Source organism: Quercus robur, chromosome 2 (assembly GCF_932294415.1).
Source record: "Quercus robur chromosome 2, dhQueRobu3.1, whole genome shotgun sequence".
Classification (NCBI taxonomy): Eukaryota; Viridiplantae; Streptophyta; class Magnoliopsida; order Fagales; family Fagaceae; genus Quercus; species Quercus robur.
Genome location: NC_065535.1, coordinates 17,108,872 through 17,134,783, shown reverse-complemented (window position 1 = coordinate 17,134,783; position 25,912 = coordinate 17,108,872). Strand labels below are relative to the sequence as shown.

Here is a 25,912-nt window from a genome sequence, read left to right as displayed (position 1 = left end):
CGCTAGGGGAGTGAAGCAGCCTCACAATGACCCCCTGGTCATAATGCTCACGATAGAAGGATTCAATACCAAGATAATCCTCGTGGACAATGGTAGCTCCGCGGACATCATCTACCTTCCCGCTTTCCAGCAGCTGAAGTTAGATCCAAAGAGACTACGCCCATTTGATTCCCCCCTCATCAGTTTCAGTGGGAACATAGTATATCCCAAGGGTATAATGACTTTGACAGTAACAGTGGGGACCTACCCGAAACAGTTGACGCGTCAGTTAGACTTTTTAGTGGTAGACTGCCCCTCATCTTACAATGTGATCATTTGAAGACCCACGCTCAATTGGTGGAAGTCAGCCACATCCACCTATTGCTTAAAAGTAAAGTTCCCAACTGAGAACGGTGTCGGCAAAGTAAAAGGAGATCAGGTTCTAGCCAAAGAATGCTACCAGGCTGTGCTGGCCGTAAAGGAAAACCATACATGGATGATTGAGAAGAAGAACGAAGATAAAGTGGAAGCCCTGGAAACAGTAGAATTGGTCGAAGGAGAGGCAACCAAGACGACAAGAATAGGGACGACACTAAGTCCCGAGATGAAAGTAAGCCTCGTCCAATTCCTTAAAGAAAACCTGAACGTCTTCGCTTGGACTCACGAAGACATGCCAGACATATCTCCAAAAGTTATACAGCATAAACTGAATGTGGACCTGGAGAGAAAGCCCGTCCAACAGAGACGATGAGTCTTTGCCCCAGAACGGAACCAAGCAACTACAGACGAGGTTAACAAACTATTGTCAGCAGGCTTTATCCAGGAGGTCTATTATCCTAATTGGCTCGCAAACGTTGTCCTAGTGAAGAAAGCAAATGAGAAATGAAGAATGTGTGTGGATTTCACAGACCTGAATAAAGCTTGCCCGAAAGACAATTTTTGTTTGCAAAGAATAGACCAGCTAGTAGATTCTACAGCGGGCATAAGTTGCTGACGTTCATAGACGCTTTCTCAGGGTACAACCAGATAAAAATGGCCGAAGAAGATTAGGAGAAAACCGCTTTCGTCACAAGTCAGGGTCTCTATTGCTATAAGGTGATGCCCTTTGGGCTAAAGAATGCAAGAGCAACCTACCAGAGGTTAGTGAACAAAATGTTCAGCAAGTAAATCGGCAGGAACATGGAGGTGTATATGGATGACATGCTCGTCAAGAGTAGAGAAGAATTTTCCCATTTAGACGACCTGAAGGAGATGTTTGCCACCCTCAGGCAATACCAGATGAAGTTGAATCCCAGCAAATGTGCCTTTAGTGTATCCTCGGGGAAATTCTTAGGATTCATGGTGTCCTAAAGGGGGATAGAAGCAAACTCGGAGAAGGTGCAAGCCATACTCAACATGACGTCACCCAAGACCGTCAAAGAGGTCCAGAAGTTCACAAGAAGAATTGCAACTCTCAATAGGTTCATCTCTAAAGTGACAGACAAATGTCTGCCCTTCTTCAAGACATTGAAGCAGGCCTTCGCTTGGATTGACAAATGTGAAGTAGCCTTTCAGGAACTCAAATGATACCTGAGTAATCCGCCCCTCTTGAGCCCATCCAAGGAGGGGGAAAATTTGTATTTGTACTTGGCAGTCTCAACCAAGGCCGTAAGTGTAGCCCTCATTCGAGAAGAGGAAAGGAAGAAGCTCCCAGTTTACTACGTCAATCAAGCTTTCCAAGGTGCCGAAGCTAAATACCTAAGGATTGAAAAAATTGCATTTGCGTTAATAGTAGCCTCGCGCAATGTGAACCTCATCCTGGTGATGATGGATCAACCCATTAGGAAGTCCATGAACAAGCCTGAAGTAGCAGGGAGAATGGTCCAGTGGGCAATTGAACTCAGCCAGCTCAATATTGAGTACCACCTCAGGACAACCATTAAGGCACAAGCCCTGGCGGACTTCATCGTTGAATTCACCCTCCTGGACGAGGACAACCTTACCAATGAAACAGAGCAGTAGATAATACAGACCGATGATTCATCAGCCCAAAAGAGGGGAGAAGTAAGGGTTATCATAACCACCCCTGACGGAGAAGTGCTCAAATATGGAGTTCAACTAAAATTTCCAACCACCAATAACGAGGTTGAGTATGAAGGAATACTAACAGGATTAAGGCTTGGTAAGGCACTCGGAGCTAAGAACTTGCTAGTCCAGAGTGATTCAAAGCTCGTGATAAGGCAGATTAAGGAAGAATACGAAGTAAAGGAGGAGCGAATGTAGAGATACCTCAAGTTGATGAAACATCTGACTCAGGACTTTGATAATGTAGAATTTGTGCAGATCCCCAGAAGCCAGAACATGGTAGCAGACGAAGTTGCAAAGCTAGCCTCGTCGGAAGAATGAGCGGCGAGCACAGGCCTGATGATGGAGGTCCAAAAACGCCCCAGCATTGAGGAGATCTCCACTTTCACAATCTAGAGCATAGGTAGCTGGATGACACCAGTCATATCCTTTCTCCAAGATGGGCACCTCCCTCAAGATGTCAAGAAAGCCAGAAAGATCAGGAAGAGAGCAGCCAGATTCACGATTCTTAATGACACACTATATAAGAGAGGCTTTTCCATGCCTTACCTAAAGTGTGTGGACGAAGAAGAAGCCAAATATATTCTAGAGGAGATCCATGAATGAGTTTGCGGAGACCATGAAAGCCCCAGATCGCAGGTAAGTAAAATTATCAGAACATATTATTTTTGGCCCACAATGCAGAAAGAAGCAAGGGAGGTCGTCAAGAAATGTGACAAGTGCCAAAGGTTTGGGAACGTCCAACGCCTTCCAGCGGAAACACTGACGACGATATCTTCCCCTTGGCCCTTTGCATAAGAGCATTTGCAGCAGTGGAGCTAAAAAGCTATAATACTATTTTAGCTCCACCAATATACCAAAAAAGGCTTGCAGCAATGGAGGCAAACTTATAAATTTTAGTTGATTTGATAGATGTGCACTGTAGCAGACATCTAAAAAAAATATATATATATATATATTCCAACTCCGATTAAAATAATACAACTCACTTTATTTTTTTTCTTTTCTTTTATCCTATCTCACCGTGCACTCTCATCATCACTCTCAAGCTCTCATCAATTCTCTCAAGCTCTCATCTCTCTCATCAAGCTCTCATCTCTCTCATCTCCCAGCCCACGTCGTCGCCGTCCCACGCCATCCCAGCCCACGCCGTCTGTCAAGCTCTCATCTCTCTCATCAAGCTCTCATCTCCCAGCCCACGCCGTCGCTGTCCCACGCCATCCCAGCCCACATCGTCGCCGTCCCAGCCCACGCCTCAGCCCACGCCGTCCCAGCCGATCCACTTCAGGTTAATGCTCTCTCTTCTTTTGTAGTGAATTTTTTCATCTAGGTGTTTGTTGTTTTGGCTTAATTTTTCTGGGTTTAGTGTTATTTTGTGGTGAAAAATGGTGTTGTCGCTATGTTGTTTTGGGCAAATGGTGTTATTTTTTTGCTGTTTTTGCTGGGTATAACATCTAAATGGAGGAATGTATTGGGAATTTTCTGTTTGCAGGAATTTGTTGTGTGGTTTCTGTGGTCTCTGTAATTTATGCAGGGAAGTTTACATGTTTTGTTGTCTCTGTAATTTGTTGTGTTGCACAAAACCACAGAGTTACGTTTGGGAATTTTCTGTGTGCAGGGAAGTTTACATTTGTTGTGTTGATATAAATGTCTCTGTAAATGTAAGTTTGTTGTGTAATTTGTCTCTGTAATTTGTAATATAAATGTCTATAAATGTCTCTGTAATTTGTCTATAAATGTAATATAAATGTCTATAACTGTAATATAAATGTCTCTGTAATATAAATGTAAGTTTGTTGTGTAATTTGTCTCTGTAAATGTCTATAAATGTCTCTATAATTTGTTGTATTGATATAAATGTTAGTTTGAGAATTTTCTATGTGCAGGGAAGTTTATATATATTTTTTCTAATTTTATGGAGTCACGTAGGGACACAGAGTTACGTAGAGACCTAACATTTATCACGGGTATCATGAACGGGGATATAGAAATTGACTCACAATTGAGAAATTGTTTTAGTAAAAAAAAAATGTATAAGTATAATTTGGGGTTAAAAAAATCACTTGTTAAAACTAGACGATTATTTGCTATCATGTGGCGGCGGCGGAAGAGTCGGTGGCGGCGGTAAAAGAGTCGGCAGCAACGGCGGCGGCGGTGGCGGTTGAAGATGGTTGTGATTGTTGTTTATTGTATAAGATATATTATTTTATTGTAGTGAATATATTATTTTATTGTGTTAAAAGCTAAAATAGATCCACTGCTGCAGCATGTATGTAGATAAAATAGATAAAGTAACTTTTGGTGGAGCTAAAAAGCTAAATTTTTAACTCCACTGCTGTGGATGCTCTAATGGGGAATCAACATCGTTAGCCCACTGCCTCAGGGTAAAGGACAGGTAAAATTCCTTCTAGTCGCCATTGATTATTTCACAATGTGGGTCGAAGCAGAGGTGCTAGTAACCATCACTGAAGCTAGGATCCAGAACTTTGTGTGGAAAAACATAATTTGCAGGTTCGGGATTCCACGGACGATCATATTAGATAATGGGTAACAATTCGACAGTCAAAGCTTCAAGGACTTTTGTTCAGGCCTAGGGATCAAGAACCAGTTCTCATCCCTAGGACATCCACAGGCAAACGGACAGACGAAGGTAATGAATCGGACACTACTCAAGATAATCAAGGCCAAGTTAGACGATGCAAAAGGTGCCTGGCCGGAAGAATTGCCCAACGTCTTGTAGGCCTACAGGACCACGGCAAGAACCCCGACAGGAGAAACCCCCTTCCGACTCACCTATGGTAATGAGGCAATAATCCTAGTTAAGGTGGGAATAACTAGCACCAAGCGAAAAATGCTCCATGAGGAAGATAATGATGACCAGCTACGAGTCAACCTGGATTGCTTAGACGAAGTAAGAGAGAAAACCTTTGACAAGATGACGAAGTACCAACAGAAGATGGCTGAGTATTACAACAAAAGGGTGAAGCTCAGACGACTCGACATAGGAGACCTCGTCCTGCGCAAGGTCACCCCAGCAACTAGAGACCTTTCCCAAGGAAAACTCGGCCCCACATGGGAAGGGCCTTACCGGGTCGTTAATTACTCCCGGCAAGGCAGCTATCACCTGGAAACCATAGACGGGCAGAGGCTTCCACAACCATGGAACATTGAGCACTTGAAGAAATACCACCAATAGATGTAACAGACAATTGTATTCATTCTTAAAAGAAATAAAAGGGACTATTCAACCAATATTTTAGTGTAAGCAGATCCAGTAAAAAAAAAAAAAAAAAAAGAGAAAAAGAAAATGGCTAAGTAACAAGATTCCGCCTTGACAGATGTAAGTTACTGACGAAACCATAAATATGACAAGATCCCTTAAATGGGTGTCAGTCACAAAAATTTTGGCTAAGTAACAAGATTCCGCCTTGATGGATGTAAGTTACTGACGAATCCATAAATATGACAAAATCCCTTAAATGGGTGTAAGTCACACAAAAAAATAGTAAAGTAACAAGATTCCGTCTTAACGGATATAAGTTACTGACGAATTCAAAAGAGACAAGAATCTTGCAACAAACATGCTCAAAAGAGAGCATCTTTTGAAGGGTCACGACTTGACGGATGTAAGTTACTGACGAAACCATAAATATGACAAGATCCCTTAAATGGGTGTCAGTCACAAAAATTTTGGTTAAGTAACAAGATTCTGCCTTGATGGATGTAAGTTACTGACAAATCCATAAATATGACAAAATCCCTTAAATGGGTGTAAGTCACACAAAAAATAGCTAAGTAACAAGATTCCGTCTTGATGGATATAAGTTACTGACGAATTCAAAAGAGACAAGAATCTTGCAACAAACATGCTCAAGAGAGAGCATCTTTTGAAGGGTCACGACTAAAAGTTGTTGACGAAGAAGGGGAAGGGTCTCAACTAAAAATTCTTTTGCTAAGCACAAAGCATTGACACAAAAAGGAAACTACAAGAACAGAAACGGCAAACAAGTAAGTATGCAATTGCTAATTTAATTCAAGCCCAAAAACAGCTAGACCAAAGGCCCATAAACACTAGGCTAAGATATTGTTCTCAAAACATATTAAAAAGAAAAAGAAATTGTTCTGGAGTTAGACTTACAAAAGGCCCAAAACATAATGGGCACCAAAAAAAGAAAAAAAGAAAAAAAAAAGGAAAATCTTTTCAGTAATTAGCTCAAGCGTCAGCAGTAGCATCGTCACCAGTAGGGGCATCATCAATAGGAACATTCTCAGGAGCGTCACCCTCAAGAGCCAAGGATTGGGCAGCCTCGTCAATTGCCATCTCTTTGTCCACCTCTTCAAGGTCCAAGTTCTCCAAGTCAACTCCAGTGGGATGCTTGACGAGGTACCTCCTCAGAAGCTCAAACCCCTTAAAGTACCAACTGAAGAGCACTGTGTTGTACTCGTCAGTCTGCTGAAATGTCTCGACGGACCGAGCAATAATGGTCTTGAGTTTCTCCTTGGCTCCTAGAAGCTGCTCATCCTTCTCCAGGTTCAACTGACGCTCAACCCTGATGTCGTCACTCAAGGTCTTAATTTTTTCCTTCATAGTGTTGGCCTCGTCCATAGAATCAATAAGTGACTTCTTCATCGTGGAATTCTCCGACTCTAAAGCCTCCATCCTGGATGTTAGAGACGCCACCTTGGTCTCTTGAGTAAGGTACTCAGAGGTAATATGAAAGCTCTCCCCCAACACTTGAAAGAGCATTGAAGCCGTCAGTATAACGATAAAAATAAAAAATAAAAAATAAATAAAAAAGACTAAAACTTGCACAAGCACGTTACCTAAACCAATTTATGGACGTGGCGAGTCGCAACCTCGTTGAAGGACACACTGGAAATGGCCTTCAAGTCCTCGGCAGTCACGACCCCGTGCGCCCTTTCCACCACTAGACCCTAGTCATCCTAAACACAAGACGGACGAGAATCGGCTTTCTCCTTCCCTTTGTCGGTCACCCGAGACCTTTTAGAGGCAGGAGTAGGGATCTCTTCAACCGAAGTGGCTGGAGAGGCCATCCTCACCGTCTCGGTACCAAAGACAATGGGAGTGACGGAGGCCGATGGAGTAACCAAGGGGCCCTTCCCTGTGATACGCACTGTCCTTTTCCCGAGGCTGGACAGCGGCTCGTCCTTCTTTGTTCTCATCTTTGCATACAAATCTTTGTTAAATTTGGTCGTCATTTCTGCAAGAAGAAAACACTTGTGAAAAAGAAAAACAAGTATATCTAAGGAAATCAGTACTAACAAACCTAACACTTATGCTTTTTTCCTTCTTTGTTCTCCACACGCCCCTTATACCTATTCTTAAGTTTAGACCGTCTCTTAACTGCGCAAAGCAAAAAGTAAAGGAGTCAGTGGCGGTAACGATAAACGCAACAAAACTTAAATGACGAGAAGAAATAATGACGCACCTAAGGTCGGGGTTCCCCACCGATGATGCAACCTCGGGAGATCCTCCCAAACCTCTCCAGAGGGAGTCTCAAAATCGTCCCCAGACACAAAGAAAAACTTGGACTTCCAATATTTGAAAGACGAAGGTAAACCCTTGACGATCCTGGTCTTCCTTTGCCAGGGCATCAATTCATAGTACCCATGCTCCTTAGACTCTTTCAAGCGATATAAGTAGACAAGCTCGTCTACCTTGAGCATACCTCCGTTCGTAAAGGCCAGCCATATCCCCATACAGTTGATCACTATCCTCCACGAGTTGGGCATAAGCTGCCCAGGAGCAATACCAAAGTGGTCCAATAGCTCCATGAGGAAGGGATGAACAGGAAAACCTCAACCTACAGATGAAGGCAGGCTCGTAAAAGCATACCTCCCCGGGGAGGAAATGACAGGCCCGATCCTCTTCAATGGGTAGACGAACCCTAACTCGCTCCGGGAATTGGAATCTATCCTTAAATCTACCCAGAGTGTCAGCATCCAGTCCACACTCCTCCTTAAAGGCACGAAAAGCCCTAACCTCTCGAGGGGTAGAGAAGGTAGTATCTCCCTCCACTATATCACCGCTAGACGATAACTCAGTCTCGAGTTCACTAGACCTAACCTCAGACATTCTCTCCCGCTCTCGAACCAAACTCTCGAACCAATCAATTGATTGACGTAGCAAAGGCAACAGAGTGGCCAATGCAATGCTCAAACTGTTACCATCAAAAACAAAATTCTCAAGGTGTAGGAAAAAGCTTAAAGACCCTCCTAAGCGCGCAAAAAGGAAAGAAATTGAGGGGCAAGCTATCCGAACCTCGGAGCTACCAACCATGGAAAACCAGAAAAAACACAAAGGGAAGAAATAAAAGCTAAATCCCCAAGAAATCGAAGACAAACACCAAAAGAAAAGGAAAGGAGAGAAAGAAAGAGATCAGAGGTTGTATCGCAATAATACAAAAGAAAAAGGAAGCAAGAAAAAGAGAAGAAGAGTACCTCAAAAGGCAGATGAGGGAGGCACCACCGCACTACACACCGGCTTGAAGAAGAGTTGCAGAGGGAAGTTAGGAAAGAAAATACTCAGAGCAATGATTGGAAGTTTTGAGAAAAGTAAAAAATGAGAAGGAGAGAAGTTTAAAAATCAAAGCTCAAAAAACTGAAATTCAGTGGGAAACCCAAGAGTCATTGGAACATTAACTCCATAGATCAGAATGTGCCATGTGGCCACGATGTGTGTGGCACCGCCACTGTGCATTTGATATGGAGCGAAACCCCAAGGGTCATAGACAGCTCATAAAAACCTTTCATCTTCTATAGTCGTCATGACACGTCACGACAACCATAGAACCTCAGGGGCAGCTGACGGGACTGACGAAGTCAACCTCCTTGGACGAAGTCATTGATACTGATGAAGTAACCTTGACAGACGAAACAACTACACCTCTGACAAAGGTAAAGAAGCCATTCAATACGATTAATAAATAAGGCAGGCAATCAAGAGGCCAGCTGGGCAAACCGTTAGAAGACCATTAAAATCCACATTACTGGGGAAGAGGCGTTACCCAAAGGAGCATTAAAACCACCACAATAGCCATAACGGCTAGGAGCTAAGAGAATGTATATATATAGCCCTCACCCCTCCAATAGAAGGTACATTGACACATAAACAGTATCCTAAGTTATTTTTATTCTCTGTTATTCACTATAAACTTCTTATACTAACTTTGGTATCGGAGGTGTTGTGGCAGGCACCACGCCGGTGACCATCATGAGAGATTGCTATTTCTACGACAACGCTGACGAATATCAAACTCCATCTAGACGTGTTCATTATGACTGATGAATTTATACTTTATCAATAAGAAAGGAATACTTTGTGTGTCAACTTGTCATTAGGGGAATTAATGGGCAAAATTTGCTATTCAGACTGATTTTAGAAATTTTTTTGGTGAATAGTATGCACGTCAAACATTTTAGTTAGTTAGACTGTTTTCAAAAAAAAAAAAGGAACTCGAGATTCTGAAACTCGAGTTCCAAGTTTTTTCACACAGAAACTCGAGTTTAGGAAACTTGAGTTCCACTTTTTTTTTTTTTTTTTTTGGGTCCATTTCAGACTTCATCTAAGAGTTGGAACTCGATTTTCAAAAACAGTCCAACTAACTAAAATGTTTCATTCGCATGCTACCTAACAAAATTTTTTCTAAAAATCTACTATTTGGCAAATTTTGCCGGAATTAATGGGCAGAATGTTAATTATTTTGGATGTCTGGGGTTGAAATGTCATCTCTTTAAAATTGAGTAAACGGGTCAAATATGGCAAGTAAACGATTGTCAAGTACTGTCAATGTATAATTTTGGGGGTCATCCCTCGCCGGTATTAGACTTAAGGATATAATTAGATATTTTATCAGAATTCAGAAGAGTTTTTTTTTTTTTTTTCTTCTTCTTCTTCTTATTTTTATGCAAAAATTCAGAAGAGAATAGATAAGTTGCATACAATAGAAGTCCAAAGAGAAGTGAGATAATTCGACGTGGGGAGATCTTTAACACCAAATTCCAGAAAATAAATGGAGGAAGAAATGGATTCGTTATTTGAGGGCATGGTACTCTTTAACCCTTCCCAATTGGCTTCAGACCAAGACCAACAAAACCATCATCAACAACAACAACAACAACAAGACCATCATCAAGAACAACAACAACAGCAAGACCATCAAGACAATCATCATGATCCAATAAACCCTCCTCCTCCAATTCCAATCGATGCTCCAACCACTACAGCTGATTCTGAAAGTACAACGTCATCATTAAATTCGAATTCACATTCAACGTCTCAGCCCCTTGACGAAAATCTCTTCTCTGATCTCACCATCGTAGCTCCTCTCGAAACCCTTCCTCCATCCCAGAATTCTTCTTCTACTCCTTCGATTTCAACAACAACGACAACAACAAGAGCAATTCCCTCGATTTCTCGACAGGTTTCGAGAAAGAAGAAACGAGCTGGCTTGAGAATCGGATATGGCAGAGATGGAAGCAGAGATGCATATTCTCATTTTTCACCGTCGGATCTCGATTCGGATTCTCACTCTATTCAATCCGATGCGCTCGATGATCTTCCTCATACTGAAGATCACAACCTTGTCTCTTCTACACCGACTAAAATTGATCATGATGATGATGATGATGATGATAATCAATCTACCACACAAGTTCAAGAAGAAGAGCAACACGAAGAAAAAGAAGTACAAGAAGAGCAGCAAGAATCAAAAGAAGAACAAGAAGAGCAGCAAGAAGCAAACGAAGTACAAGAGGAAAAGGGTGAGTTGAGTTTGGAGGATATTAAGGCCCAAATAGCTGAGAAGCTGAAGGGTGCTCGAGAATTGGTGGCGTCTGTATCTGCGGCGAGGAAGGAATCCATAAGGAGGAGGAGAAAAGCAGCTGAGAATTTGAATGTGGCATTAATCAAGCACAGGGATTTGGAGAAGGAGTTGGAAGAAGCATGTGAGGCCGAAGATTTCGAGAGGGCCGAGCGTGTTAGCGACTCCCTGGCCGCTGCTGAGGAGGAGAAACAAAGTTCCCTCATTGCATTGAGAGAGGCAGAGGCACAATCTGATGCCAATGAATCCAATATGCAGGAGGCTCTTCAAGCTCAGATTGCTGCTGAGGAACTTTGTGTCTCCCTACTCCACAATTTCGCAACAGTCAGTACCCTTTTCTTTTCTTTCCCAAACTATGCATATTTACTAAAAACATGTGCATGACTCTAATGTTTGTTTTGGATACCTACTAATATCTGCATCACTTTCTTAAGGATATAATAAGTGACCACAAACACTACCAATCACATTGCCGATATAATTACCTTGCTTGAATATGGATCTTAAATATTACAAATGGGAATATGGTGTATAATGCATTCTGGTGCTCTTGGATCTAGCCTGCAAGTAAAATTAGCAAAGCATTCTGTTACATCATAAATGATTTTTGTTGCACTTTGTGTCAATTTTCTCCCAATATTTTGTATTGATTATTTGTACCAATATCCCATATGTAACATTTAACCATCATGTCAAATAGTTTCATAAACTATCAATCCTAAGTAAGTAGTAGAGATTATGACTTTATTATTTATTTATATAAAAAAAAATTTTTTTTTTTTTTTTTAAAGCAACAGAGAGTATGACTTCAAATAGAATAGAATAATGGAAAAAATATATGTGACTGACTCTAACTAATCTATTGAGAATCCATAGCTGACTCCAAAATGATGGGATTAAGGCTTTGTTGTCGTTGTTAGTTTGACTAGAGAAAACAAAAATGACAATTGTAGTCTATTTTTTGCAGGATGCTGCAAATAATGCGGAGTTAGTGTTAAAGACAGCAGAAGTAGCATCCTCAAAAGAGATGGACAAATGGCTTTCATCAACTGAAGCCTTGGAAGTCAAGAAGATGGAGGTGGAAATTGAATCACATTTAATAAATGAAGCTCGAGAAGTATTTAATAATTCCATTGAGCATTCAATTGAAGATGACAGGAAGGAGCAAGAACTGCTTTGTAGTAAAAAGGATATGCTGAGAAATGACCTGGAAAAACTACTTGAATTAGTGAAACAGAAGGAAAAGGAAATTTCAGAAAATGATTCTAAAATCAAAGAAGTTGAGGAAAGGATCGGCAATGTGGTCTCGGGTTTTCAGGAGATGAAATCAAACATTGATGCAAAGTGCGATAACTTGCAATCAAGTCTTTCCACGATGGACTTGGAAAGTGAAGCTCTATCAGAGAAAAAGAAAGAAATTAACGAGTTCCTTAAGCAGGAAGAAGAAAAAGGTGCAAAGCTGAGGGAACTTGCCAGCGCTTCTGCAGAGGAAGCACAAACATACCAGGAAACTGTGGAGCTGAGAAAAACTCTGATGTCCTCCATGCTGAACTCGAGGGAAGATAAAATGAGGCTTGTAAAAGCTGAGGAGAAGCTTTCTGAGGATGTTCAAGTGCTCCAACAGGAAGTTTCCACTGCAAGAGCTTCTCTACAGGTTAATTTTCTAGCTTACTTTTATATTTCTATTTTGAGAACTCACTTCTAGATTTTCTTTATTATGGCTATCAGTACCCTAGAAGATGTTTCCCATTTATATATCAATGGCAGACTTCTCACCTTTGGAAACCTACAGCTTAATGATAGTATTTACATATCCCTTTTTTTATTTTTTTGAGACCTAATATAACTTACGTGTGAAACTTAGATCCCTTATAATTGTTGTTTCTGAATATGGCTTTTGCTTAAATGTGTAGAGGATTGAGGAACACCATCAAATGATCCTTTCTAATTAATTAGATGTGAAAAATTTATGTTGGAATTTAAGGCTAGCATGAGCACATTCATCACAAACAAAAAATTAAAGCATACATACAAGACATATAGTTTAACGTGGTTCAGCCAACTTCGTACCTACATCCATTGATAACACCAACCAAAATCCTTTATTGGCAATATGGATCAAAATCACGTTCACAAACAACACTCATAAAGTTTAAAAACAGAAACACAAACACACACTTAAGACCTCTCATAAGTACAAACTAACACAAATCTCATTGCACCCACAACAAACTCTCAATATAAACTCACAAACGTGACTCTCTCACAAGCTCAAAACACAAATACACTCGACAGTACTTTTCATTCAAACAATAGATAAACACTTAATTCACATGCACTTTTCTTTTGTTTATTATTACTTACATACATGTATTTCAACCCAAAAATTGGCAAGCATCTTTCAAACTCCAAAAGAACAATCAAAATACTGTTTGAAAAAACCTACTCCATATTCTTCTAAGAGTTTTCCTCTACCCATATGGAGGACCACTTGGACCAAAGCCTTCAAACCTTTTACAGTACAACCTATAGATAAAGTTTCGACCCATACTCCTTGGTGGACAAGGAATACCAAATTAATTCTTTGATGAGGAATATACTTTTCTTCCACACCAAAAAACCCAAATAGGTTTTTAATTCAAAATAGGAATTCGAGACAATTTTCAATTATTTTGTTTAAAATCTAGATGTTTGTCCTTTCTCATGGACTTAACTGGTCTTTGAAAAAAATTGTTTTTTTTTGTCATCATCAAACCTGTAGACAACTACCACATCCTTTACATGGAAATTCCAATTCCATAAAAACATTGAACTGTCTATTATTCACCATGGTGTTGCATTATCAGATTAGGTGTTGCTGTTATGGTGAAGCCCTGTTGTTGCATCCCTTCCACATTGTGATAAACTAATGATTTATAGTCCTTGTAAAATAATTTGGCCTAGAGAGTTACTGCATTTTTCCATTGGTGTTGTTTGTTTTTATTTGTGTTTACAGTTTCTTTCTTTTTTCTTTTTGCTTTGGCTAAATAGTGTTGTGCTTGTGCATTTGCTAGAGCATCACAAATCATAGATACTCTTTCATACTCAATTATCAGCTTTCTGATATATGAACATATGCCAATCGACTTAATACTCTTTCCGTCTTTCTTCTCCCCCACCCCCCCCCCCCCCTCCCCCTCCCCTCCCCTCCCCTCGTTTCGTGCTCTCTTCCCTGTTTCAACATGCCATTTGTTGAACATATCTCCTTCACGTTTTTTAGGAACTATCTGCAAGAAAGTCAAACATTCAGCAGGATCTTGCATCCTTCAAGCAGCGAATTCTTTTTATAAATAAAAGAGTCCCAGAGGTGGAAGCTGAAAAGAAAATTGCTGCTTCTGCGAGAAACTTTAAGGAAGCTGCACGAATAGCTGCTGAGGCAAAATCATTGAGTGTTGAAAAAGAAGGCATACAGAATGACATGGAAACAACCACCTCAGAGCTTGAGAAGCTTGAGGAAGAGATTAAAGACACCGTAAACAGGTTGCAGGACACTGAGGGGCAGATTTTATCCAAGGAAAAAGAGGTAGCAATGGCTAGATTCCAGAGGTTGCTTTTGATAGCCGGTGCTGCCACAGCAGAAAGAAATGCTGCTCTAGAATTTGGTGACCTTGAAGAAGCTAACCTTCTACTTGCAGAGGCTGAAGCAGCAGATTCTGAAGCTAAAAAACTTCAACCAATATACAATTTCAAGGTGGAAGAATTTGAAAATCTTCCAAAACACTTCATCTCCATGGAACTTGTATCCAATCTTGGCAGTAAGCAGTTAGCAGAATTAGCAGCGGTTGTTTCTTCTTCACCATCATAATGATTAGAAGGACCAACGTGAATACTATTGGAGATAATCTACATCATGATGATTAGCGGGAACAATGCAAAGATTTTGGTGATATTCAATTGAAGAGCTATTGATAAACAAAGATAATCAGCAATTTTGAAAATTATGAGAAGCTAGAACTACTTTGGCAAGCATGATAGGGATTGTTGTGTTCTTTTGTGTTATACATGATTTATCCAACCCTTAGATGTCTTCAGATGTGAGATTTTGTGCATCACTACGATTTTGAAGATTACAGGTTTGGGATCTAGACCTTCTGTCTATTTTCATCTTTAATTTTGAATGATTTTCTGTGCGCTATTTATTTGCTGTTGAGTTATTATGCCGAGATAAGTGTCTTATACCAAAGTCTTTTTTTTTTTTGGGATGAATAAGAACTTCATTCCAATAGAGATCAAGTTTAAATTAATTTCATCTAAGCCATATTTCATTCTTTCATCTTTTTAACAAATACTTGTTCATTTGCATGTCAGGCCACCTCACCTATCCCTCTGAATTACCAGCTTCGATGTGCTTAAGGGTATTGTTTTCAAATTTATAGCAGTACCAATTTCCTTCTTGTAGCCAAGAGCCTTCTACCTGAATTGGCACCTCCTGATATTTCTTAGAATTATTATAATTATCGAATTATAAAAATAAAAAACAAATTTCCTTCCTACAATTGACGGTCCTTTACCGGGTCATACTTCATTAGATAATTTAGATCTGCATGAAATAGGAGTTTCCACTTGGTAATCTTGGCCAAAATGGCACAATAGCACTGTTTACCGAAATATATATCAATTTACCATTGTTTCGAAAATATGTAGGAATCTACCACTTTTTGGATACTCGAGCTTTTCATGATACTCGAGTTCCATGGAAAAATTTTGAAATTTTTTTATGGTACTCGAGTTCTATGAACTCAAGTACCATAAAATTTTTTTTGGCAAATTTGAAGGCTATTTTTTCAAAAAACTCGAGTTTATGGAACTTGAGTTACACAGCAAACTTAGGTTTAACAAACTCGAGTTTAAAAAAGATAGTAGATTGTTAAATATTTCACATATAGTGGTATATTGTAAAATATTTTACAAAATAGTGATATTTGGCCATTTTGCCTGGTAATCTTGGTTAAATTGCCACTAGTCTGGACCTTTGCATAGTAAATAATAATTCAGTCCTACACTGCTTCCCTCAAGATTTGTACCCTTTGAGAACAAAAGCCTCAGTCTTCCCTTTGTGAGATTCTTTCAAGCTGGCTAGATGCTACTATCCGTGAGAGTGTAACTGGCCGTCTGGCACTTTTCTTTTTTGAGGAACGAGTGTAACTCGCACTTAAAACGTTTTTTTTTTTTTTTTTTTTTTTGGTTTTGGGGGTGGTGTTGGGGGAACTTTCACTTAAACGTTGTTTTCTGTCTCTTTTTCGTTTTGTTTGATGAGAGACACGATTAGCTTGTTGGTTCTGCATGAGGCCTCACTAAATAGGGATTGGATCTTAACAAGAAGGGCCTCGGAGAATAAATTCAAACCCAGTTCTGTGGGGATAGTTCGACACAAATAGAGTGGACATTGTCCTGAAAGAAAGTTTGTTAAGGCTTCTTTAAAATACAAAATGATGATTAGAAACTGTCTAGTAGAACTATTTCACAACGTTCAAGGTGTAATATATACAACAATAAAATTATCAAAATTCGTATTTTTTGTAGTTCCAATAAATATATATATATATATATATATATATATATATATATATTTGCTAGCAAGTTCCTCGTTTTACTGTTAGATTGTGTTTGTTTGGAGGTGAAATAGGATAAATGAAAAACTTCGGAGAGAAAATAAGAAGGAAAACTTTTTTAAAGTGTGTTTGGTTGGGTGGGGAGAAAGGAAAATAAATAATAGGGTCCAAGTATTTTCTCCTTGCCCCACCAAAAAATTCTCTCCAAAATGGAGAAAAAACTAAAGGGAGATATTTTCTCCTTGCCCCACCAAAAAATTCTCTCCAAAATGGAGAAAAAACTAAAGGGAGAAATTGGGCATCACATTTGGACAAAAATGCCCGTCTACAATTGCACCTTCACTCGCTTTGCTTTTCTTCACTCTTTTTTTTTTCTTTTTTTTCCTACGTTGCCTGCCTTTTTCTTTTCTTTTTTTAACTGAGCAGGCGTTGCCTGCCTCTTTTTTTCTTTTTCTTTTTTCCTTTTTACTCTTGATTTACTGGGCAGGCGTTGCCTGCCTCCCTCCCTCTTTCTTTCTTTCTTCTTCTTCTTCTTCTTCTTCTTTTTTTTTTTTTTTTTTTTTTTTTTTTTGATTTACTGGGCTAGTATTCTTTTTCTTTTTTTGCTTTCTTTTGTGTTTTTTATTTTTTGTTTAGATGTGATTTTTTTATGGACATGATTTTTATTTTTTAATAAATTTAGGTGATTGATATTTTTTTGGTTGTTTATCACTTTTTGGGTTTTAATTGGGCATCATTTTTTTAATAAGGGTATATGCATAAATTTATATAAACTTACTTTTTTCATCCCTTCATTTTTTCACTCTCAACTAAACAAAAAAGAGAAAATTAAAATCTTTTCTATTCTCCTACTTTTCCATCCTCTCACCATTCTTTATCCTCCCACTTTTCAACTACTCCAACCAAACGGACCCTTAGACATCATCTTCGTATTTTTATTAGGACAAAATTTAGGCTCAGGTACTGTTCCTTAGGATTCCCTCTTAAGATTTAACCATGTGGATATTTAACTAAAAAATACACTACCATTCCATAAAAATTAAAAAAAAAATCCACATGGTAGAATTTTAAAAAGTAAATATAAGGAACAGCACCTAAGTACTGTATCTAAGTCTTGTTCTTTTTATTATTACTTAATTTGGATGATTTTCTCTCTCTATCATGTGCGTGCACACACATACACAAATATATATATATATATATATATATATAACAACCAAATTATTTTAGATTATAATAACAAAAGAATATTAATAATTTTGTATGAATACATGGCCAAAAATTGAGAGAATATATACTAAATATATTAAATACTTAATCAATTGGATTTTTTATATATGTAATATAATATCGATACAATTGGATTTGAAATATATAGTGTCCACTCCATGATAATTGCTCCTTACTATTAAGCCAAAACACCAATGGCTCTCTTTTATGGTATAGACAAGATCAAATCCAAGTACCTTATTTGATTTTTTTTTTTTTTTAAGAAGAACCTTATTTGACTTTACTAATTAAACGAAATGAAACCCATATGTATTTTTAACAATATATAAAATTATTCTAACAAAACATAAGTACGCCACTAAAATGAAATATAACAAAAGAAATAATTTAACATGTATAATCAATTTTGTTATTTCAAACCTTCATTCATAACCATATTATACCTTACATTTATTAATTAATTAATTTTTTTAAATGTGCTTTATGTCAAATTTTATAGACGTTTTTAAAACATTAAACCAAAGGGAAGGTTTCCATCTATTGTTCTTGTGCACTAGACAATTTACGATGTCAACATGGACCATTTTAAAACACAATGTTCTTGTCACCTTCCGTGCAAAGAGCACTAGAGTCAAGCCCAACCATACCAAATTAAACATGCTTCCAAATCATATATTAATTAATGTATTGTGTATATTACTTGGATTCTGCCTTTTCCGCACCAAATCCTAGCCAGTGTCCTTCATGAATCATGGTACCAAATTTAAACTTTATCTAAAATAGCCAAATAGGCGGTCCGATAGAACAGAACAACTTGGCATAACATTTTTATGACAGCACGTGCTGTGTGTAGAACAAAGCAACAAGACATAGCATTTGTAAGACGCAATAAAATGGATGGTTCTTGTCTCCTCTGTAAAGTGTTGAGGCACGTGGAATTTCTTCACGATAAATCCAATGACACTTTAAATTTTACAACTTTTTCACAACTGATGATCCAACGTGAAAGGAAAGCAATGTAATAAAAACAGTCTTGCTTCCTAAACAAGTTATAAAAAGATATATGAGATTTGAGGTGTGTGCAGTGTCATTTCATTTTTTATTTTTTCTTTTATAGCAAAAGTTGCATGATTCAGTTGATGGAGATAGGTAACGCCCAGGGCCGGCTCTATGGTGGAGCAAAAAATGCAACCGCCTAAGGCCCCAAGTAAAAAAAAGGCCCCTAAATTTTAACCAATAGGATTATTTTTAATCAATAAATAAAATAAATTTTTTTATTAGATGAAAAAAAAATAAAAAAATAGAGAAAAATGCAACGTCGTCCACAATATTTTTCACAACACTTGTACAACTAATGCTAAGTAGCAAGTTATTACAGCCTATTGTTGATGGCAAAAAAATAATTATAGTGATATTTTTAAATAAAATACAAAAAACAGTTTAAAATCTAGGATTTGTTGTAAAAAATATTGTGAATGTTGCACTTCTAAAAAAAAGAATAATAATAAGAGTTTAATTAACAAACTTTTACTAGTTTTCATCTAAATCTACCACTAACACCACTGTTTTACTTACCACTATCAATCTACCACATCAACAAGTATGAAAAATTTTGTCAAATTTTTTTTGTCTTAAAAATTCAAAAAAAAAAAATTCTATGTAGTTCATGTTAATTAGTAGTAATTTTGCATCTAAATAAGATGATCAATTTTCGCTTTAGGCCCCCAAATGCATCAAGCCGCCCCTGGTAACTAACGCCATAAACTGTAGTTTTTGTAGATCAATTTTTGCTAAGGTCAATATGTGACTCATCCAGGATTTCCTAGCTGATGGTAATGGAAAAGAAGCAAATTTTAGTCATGAAACTCATGCAAAACAAAACAGTATCAAAGTATTCAATTGAACACAACATGAAACATCTTTTCAGTTTTCCTTATATCCTGTGCGTGCCATAAGATAGCTACATTATAGAGAGGGCGAACATTAGAGCCCCAGCATTTAGTACTGTACCAGAAAGTTTGCCTTTGCAATTACAAGCAGCAGGACATAGCCCCATTTATTGTGAATCAAATAGAGAGAGAGAGAGGGAGAGAGAGACAGAGGAGAAAAAGACCCGTGACAACAATAATAATACAGAGTGGTTTTGTGAATAACCAGACCTCCTCTTCCCCGTATAAATCAAACTAATAAAGAATGAAAGGAGCACAGTACTGATGTAGTTGTTCCCAACAGTCCACCTGGAGTTTTCTCAACCAAAGATAAGGAACGAACCGAACGAGGAGTTGAAAAGAGGTATCCACGCCCATACAAGCAATTAATCTACATCTCGTAGACCCCATCACACCAAACATATTTTCTTGGTTGTATCATCCATCAAAAGATAAATATCTAATATCTATCATGGAGCAAATGTGCAGCTAATTACAGTCCAATCCACATTCTTCCAGAACTGGTCCTTTAGACTTGGCTAAGAATGGATCGATGCGCACCCACAGCAGGGAGAAGATGGAAGCAAGCAATATTGACCAGACAATGATAATTGTGGGAGTCCTGTTCTGTCTACCAAGCAGACCCTTTAGGAAAGGATAGAGATGAACAATCACCCAGAAGGCAAAGAAGAGCTTTCCAAACAGAGGCCCCCATGAATCATACCCATTATTAATTGCATTCGAAACTCCAGCAACCACACCAATTATGTTTATTATTAGCAGTGTTGTTGGTGGAATGAGCAATGTGGTCCACTTAAATGCATACAGCTCTGAGAACTCCTCGTCGTCCCCTGCTTTTGATGTCACAGTGAAGTTCGTATCAACACCACCTAAAACCTTCAAGAGCCCCTGGACAACAGCAAATAGATGCGCTGAAACACCTCCAATCACCCAAAACTGCTCGTTTCTCCACCACTCATCAATACCAACTCCACTCCATCGCATTTCCAATATACTTGTTGCAAAGATACAAATGAAAAGGGACAGAAACCACAAGCTAGCGGCATTGCTGAGCTGCAATATGAACAAATTTGCATTAAATTTATTTCTCAAGGGTATATTATTTAACATTATAACAAAAGCAACCTTTCCTCTCAATAACCAAACGTTTGAATTGCTTACCTCTGGAGTGATAAATTTTCCTGTGAGCAAGCACACAGCAGGTAGAGTACAATATGCCAGCAGAGGAATTGAAGTCAATGGATATACAGTAGCATTTATGTAAGACAGGCGCTCTAACCACTTCAGGCCTCCTCCATATCCATACCAGAGAGGACAGTGCCTGCTCAAAAATATTTCAACGGAACCAAGGGCCCACCTAAGGACTTGATGCAGACGATCAGAGAGATTAATGGGAGCAGATCCTTTAAATGCAGGCCTTGCTGGGATACAATATATTGATCGCCATCCATGACAGTGCATTTTAAAACCTGTCAATATATCCTCTGTAACTGAACCGTAGATCCAGCCAACCTGGATTGAAAGAAAATATCAGTTGAGACAAATTCAAAGTCCATAAGGATAATGTCAAGTGCAGATGTGAGCACAAGAATCCAAACCTCTTTTCCCCATTCGGTTTTATCTTCATAACCACAGCTAATGACGTGGATGGCTTCTTTAAGCAATGATGCTGGGCTAGCACTTTTCAGTGCCCCGCCATCTTCTAGCAGAGTAGATGCAATAAAAACTGGAGATTGTCCAAACTTCTTTTCCAACTTTATATTAGGCATACCAAACTTTTCAACTTCAACTCCTGCATACAAGCTCTTCCATGGTAAATAATCTAAAGAAGTTACATTGATAGAAGTAGAAAACAAGACCAACAAAATTCACTTATTACGTTAGGCAAATTATATAGAACGTTTCAGTAAACCAGTAATTGGAAGTAAGTCCTCACACAAGTTACTTTTGTAATACATCCATCCAAAACTTTACTTACAATATATATACATATATATATATATATATATATATAGAGAGAGAGAGAGAACAAAAGAAATTGTTCTTTGCTTTGCACCCTAGAACCAGGTGAAGCATTTTGATTTACACCTACTGGTAATGTTCTGTATTGGGGGTAAAACTACACCAAGCAGTGGCAGTACATAGCGAGACCTCATTTTTATTAGCTAAATTACCTTCAATCCCCTCCTCAATACCCTCCAAAGCACACACAGGTTCTGCCTTGCTAGAATTTCTTTTCTTCATCTCTGATTTAGGTTTGTTAGTCTTCTTCTTCCTCTTTCCAGAACAACAGCATCCACAACAGCACCACTTTGGTAAACAGTTGCATGTCCTGGTTGGTGGCTTCTTAGCTTTAGGAGCATCATAACCATAAAATGATTGCCTTCTGAAGACACATCCAGTCCCAACATATATAGGTCCTTGAATGCCATCCAAACCTTTCATGTTAATCTGGAAAGGAGGACTTCTGTATTAGCTTTTGTAAGTGTGGATGAATAAAGAATACAGCGAACGCTTACATGTTAAAACTGCAAAAGAAATGAATCAGTACTAATGTATATATAAGTGAATGCTTACATCAAAGAATACAGTGTTCCGGTTGGCATATCGATCATGCTTGTCAATACCATCAAATCTCTGTGGGAATTGGACATAGCACACCCTCTTTCCTATCAGTGGATCCATCATGAAACACATTGACTCTCTAAGAGCCTTACTATTATTGATGTAGTGATCACAATCCAAGTTCAACAGATAAGGTGCATTTGTCAGCACAGCAGAGACTCTAACCTGTTAGATAATAGATTGCATTCCAGTCACACATTAGGTACTTTTTTTTTTTTTTGTTGCCAGAATGTAGAAATTGAGAAAAGGCTTCTTTGCAATCACTTACCAAAGCATTCATTGCTCCAGCCTTTTTGTGGTGATTAAACCCAGGTCTCTTTTCCCTAGAAACATATACCAGGCGTGGTAATTCATTTCCGTCTGTGTCATGCCCACCACTTTGGCCTAGAAAAACCTATTAAGTATTGAAGAACATGTGTTTAGGCTAAAATAAGTCATATTTAGTATTTTACAAAGCAAAAGGCCAAATTTCATCTACCTGAATCATCCCAGGATGATCCCGGACATTATTCCCAGGCCAGAGAGTCCCATCCTGCATCGTCCACCCTTCTTCTGGAACCTTTGTAGCCTTGGCAACCAAAGCGTTGATTCGAACTTTAAACTCTTCGTACTCTCTCTGCAGCACGAATGAATAAAAAAATTTACTATATGTTTGGCAAGGAGTAACAGAATAAACTGAACACGTCGCGAGTTATTACCTTCATTGCTCTGCGCTCCTTCACAAATGACGCCATCACCTTATCTTTGAGATAATCTATCTTTTGAGCAAAATAAAATTCAGGAGCCCGTGGCTCAACGTTGAACTTCTTACAGAAAGGAACCCACTTCTTTGCAAACTCAGATGTTTCCGACAGTGCCTCAAATGTCAGCATAGCAGCACCATCATCAGAAACATAACATGAGATCTTGTCGACAGGGTAGTCCACAGCAAGGATGGAAAGAACTGTGTTTGCAGTCACCAGAGGAGGTTCTTTTAATGGATCAACAGTACTCACAAATATGTCAACATGAGAAAGTTGAGAAGGTTGGCCCTCCTTCTCATACCTGACAAACAGGAAAAGACACAATGCCTGTGAATATTCACAAAATCTGGACCTTAAGCACAGTTGCATGAGTTAGTCCATAAGTGGTAAGTTTTCTTACCTAAGGGACAACCTATCAAGATAAGTTTCCCTGTCAATTGGGAGCCACTTGGGGAACTGATCAAGGATCCATGAAAGAGCAAACCAGATCTCACAAATTACAGAAATAAGCCACAATGCATATGCGTCATTTACAGGATGCATGACTCGATAATGGAAGAAGAATCCGACAACCACAAGTCGAATTATGATGATCATTCGGTAAGGATTTATCTGGCTTGATGGAATAGGCAACTTCCTAGACAATGGCTGTCTTGCCTCATCCATGCTGATCCAGAAGCAACAAATCATTAGTTTCCATTATTAGCAATACTTGACAAATTCCTAATAATACCAATGAATTATTTGAAAGATAATGCAAGTGTCTAAGTACAAGGGGATTACTAGTTACACAGTCATTTTACAACAACCGACACTCCCAAAATTTTGGAATTCACTCAAAGCTTATTATGGGTATTAGCAGAAAATTCAGGCCAAGTGATTATATCTAAATAAAGAAGCAAAGAAGTTTCAGAGAGCACATACAGTGGTAGATCTGGGCCATCTCCGTCATAGTCCCAATCTTTGCCTGAATTGTCATTCTTCATCATTTGTAGCTTGTCTTGTTTTTGCTTCCAGCTCTCCATTCTCTCTTTCCACGCAACACTACCATAGCCATAAGCAGCCAAATCCTTGGAAGGATCCATGGATCTGGGTTGTACTGCAAATTGGAAACAGAAATTGTATAGCTAAAGTTAAAGTACAATCCAAAAGGAAATGTATCATGTACGCAAGTTACAGTAACACTAACAACCGACACAAAAATTTGAGCAAGAATGAGACCCAGAGAGGAAAAGCTTGATTGATAATCACCTGGAAGTGCAGGATCTGTGAAAGGAAGTGGGTGGATCCTTTTGCCTCCACCACCAGCACCTCCCATGAATGAAGGGACCAAAGCGTGTTGTTCAGGAGGAATATCATCAACCTATACACCACCACCGACACCTCTAAAACCATTAAAACCAGCGGAGAATACAATGAAAATGAAGCAAAAGTCACAGATTAACAAAATGGGTATTACCATTTGACCATTTGTAAGCAGAGGGACTTGTGGTTGTGGGGTCATGGAAGAATGAAGAACATGAGGAAAATCGGATTCAGAATTAGCGCGACCATAGTAGAGCATAGCGTCGGCAGGGAGACCATGCTGCATATCTTGTCTAGTTTTCGCATCCAAATTGAATTCATTCTCCAAATCATCGATGTCGTCTTCGTCTTCATCACCAGCCACCCTAGCACACCCTTTGAGACGCTTGAATCTGGTTTTGCATTGTGGACACACTTGGTTCCCTTCTCTACGCTCATACTCATAGCAAGTTCTGCAGATTGGAAATGCACACTCGTTGCAAGCCACGAATAGCTCTCCGTCTCGAGTTAATCCCACATCGTCTCCACATATGTGGCATATTTGTCCACTTAACTGCTGCAACGGCCTCGGCTGCAACCAAAAACAACAACAACAACAAAAACAAAATTTAACCATACGTGTAACTAGTTTTGTTTTTTTTTTTAACATAAAATTGAATTTGTTAGAACTTACACCAGATTCACCGTCGCGGTCGCGGCGGATAACTACCAATTCATTTCGGTTGTGAGAGCCAGCGACTAAGCCAGCACTCGCTTCCATTTTTCAATCCTTGACAGAAATCTCGAGTGGCTAAAGACACAGATCTGTACAGTCTTCTCGATCTCAATCAAGAAGGAGCAAAAGGCATTTTAGTTTTTTTTTTTTTTGTTTCAGAAGGCAGAGAGAGTAAATCAGAGAGAGGCAGGTAATAGAAGTAGAAGCAGTGAAGCTTTCTCTATCTCGCTCGCTTATCTGCCACTCCCACTTCCTCTGTTATTGATGGCTACAGTGGAAGCCTTCTCTCTTTCTTTTCTTTTGCTTTCCTTTTCCTTTCGGTGGCCCTCTCTCTTTACTCTCCTTTGCTCTCTTCTCATTCTTTGCTTCTCATCTCAATATTATCAATTAAAAGCCTAAACAGCTAGTGAAAATAAAATTAAAAAAAAATTATAATAGTACAACAAAACACCTAAAAAAATATCAATATCGAACAGGATCTTCTTCGACTCCAATAATTCTAGTTCCTTATAGTTTATTTGTTCAATTTTGGCACGCTTTACCCAAAACAAATCGACTTCTCAATTATTATCACATCAGCTAATGAGAGATAATAACTAAACGAATAAACCAACACTGACCCAGCTCATTATTTATTACACAACTGCTGCTCTTTCTCTCTCTCTCTTTCCGCAACTTTCTTTGTACCCCACTCGTTTTCTTTTCTCTATTTTCTTATCGACAACAGCTCCGCCGACACAGCTAATACCTCACATTAAACTTGTAAGAAATTACAATTAACAGCAACAGTTAACAAATATAACAACCACTTCTCTCTCTCTCTTAAAAATTGCTGTTGCCGTCAGATATTTACCGAAATAGAAAAGGC

The 25,912-nt window shown here is 38.7% G+C and overlaps 2 protein-coding genes across 2 annotated transcripts; one reads left to right on the top strand and one right to left on the bottom strand.

The window, feature by feature from the left end:
• The first annotated feature begins 9,917 nt into the window (after nt 1-9,917).
• Nucleotides 9,918-15,060, top strand: LOC126712691 (uncharacterized). The gene is made up of 3 exons (XM_050412132.1): nt 9,918-11,210; nt 11,854-12,540; nt 14,146-15,060. The coding sequence occupies exons 1-3, from the start codon at nt 10,077-10,079 to the stop codon at nt 14,728-14,730; spliced, it is 2,406 nt and encodes an 801-aa protein (XP_050268089.1). The 5' UTR covers nt 9,918-10,076; the 3' UTR covers nt 14,731-15,060.
• A 4,520-nt stretch (nt 15,061-19,580) lies between these two features.
• LOC126712690 (probable cellulose synthase A catalytic subunit 3 [UDP-forming]) lies at nt 19,581-25,632 on the bottom strand. The gene is made up of 13 exons (XM_050412131.1): nt 25,003-25,632; nt 24,484-24,900; nt 24,276-24,387; nt 23,949-24,123; nt 23,425-23,691; nt 22,980-23,325; nt 22,760-22,897; nt 22,550-22,675; nt 22,234-22,446; nt 21,831-22,107; nt 21,255-21,448; nt 20,818-21,168; nt 19,581-20,709 (listed from the first exon to the last, which is right to left on the bottom strand). The coding sequence occupies exons 1-13, from the start codon at nt 25,087-25,089 to the stop codon at nt 20,125-20,127; spliced, it is 3,288 nt and encodes a 1,095-aa protein (XP_050268088.1). The 5' UTR covers nt 25,090-25,632; the 3' UTR covers nt 19,581-20,124.
• Between the last annotated feature and the right edge of the window lie 280 nt (nt 25,633-25,912).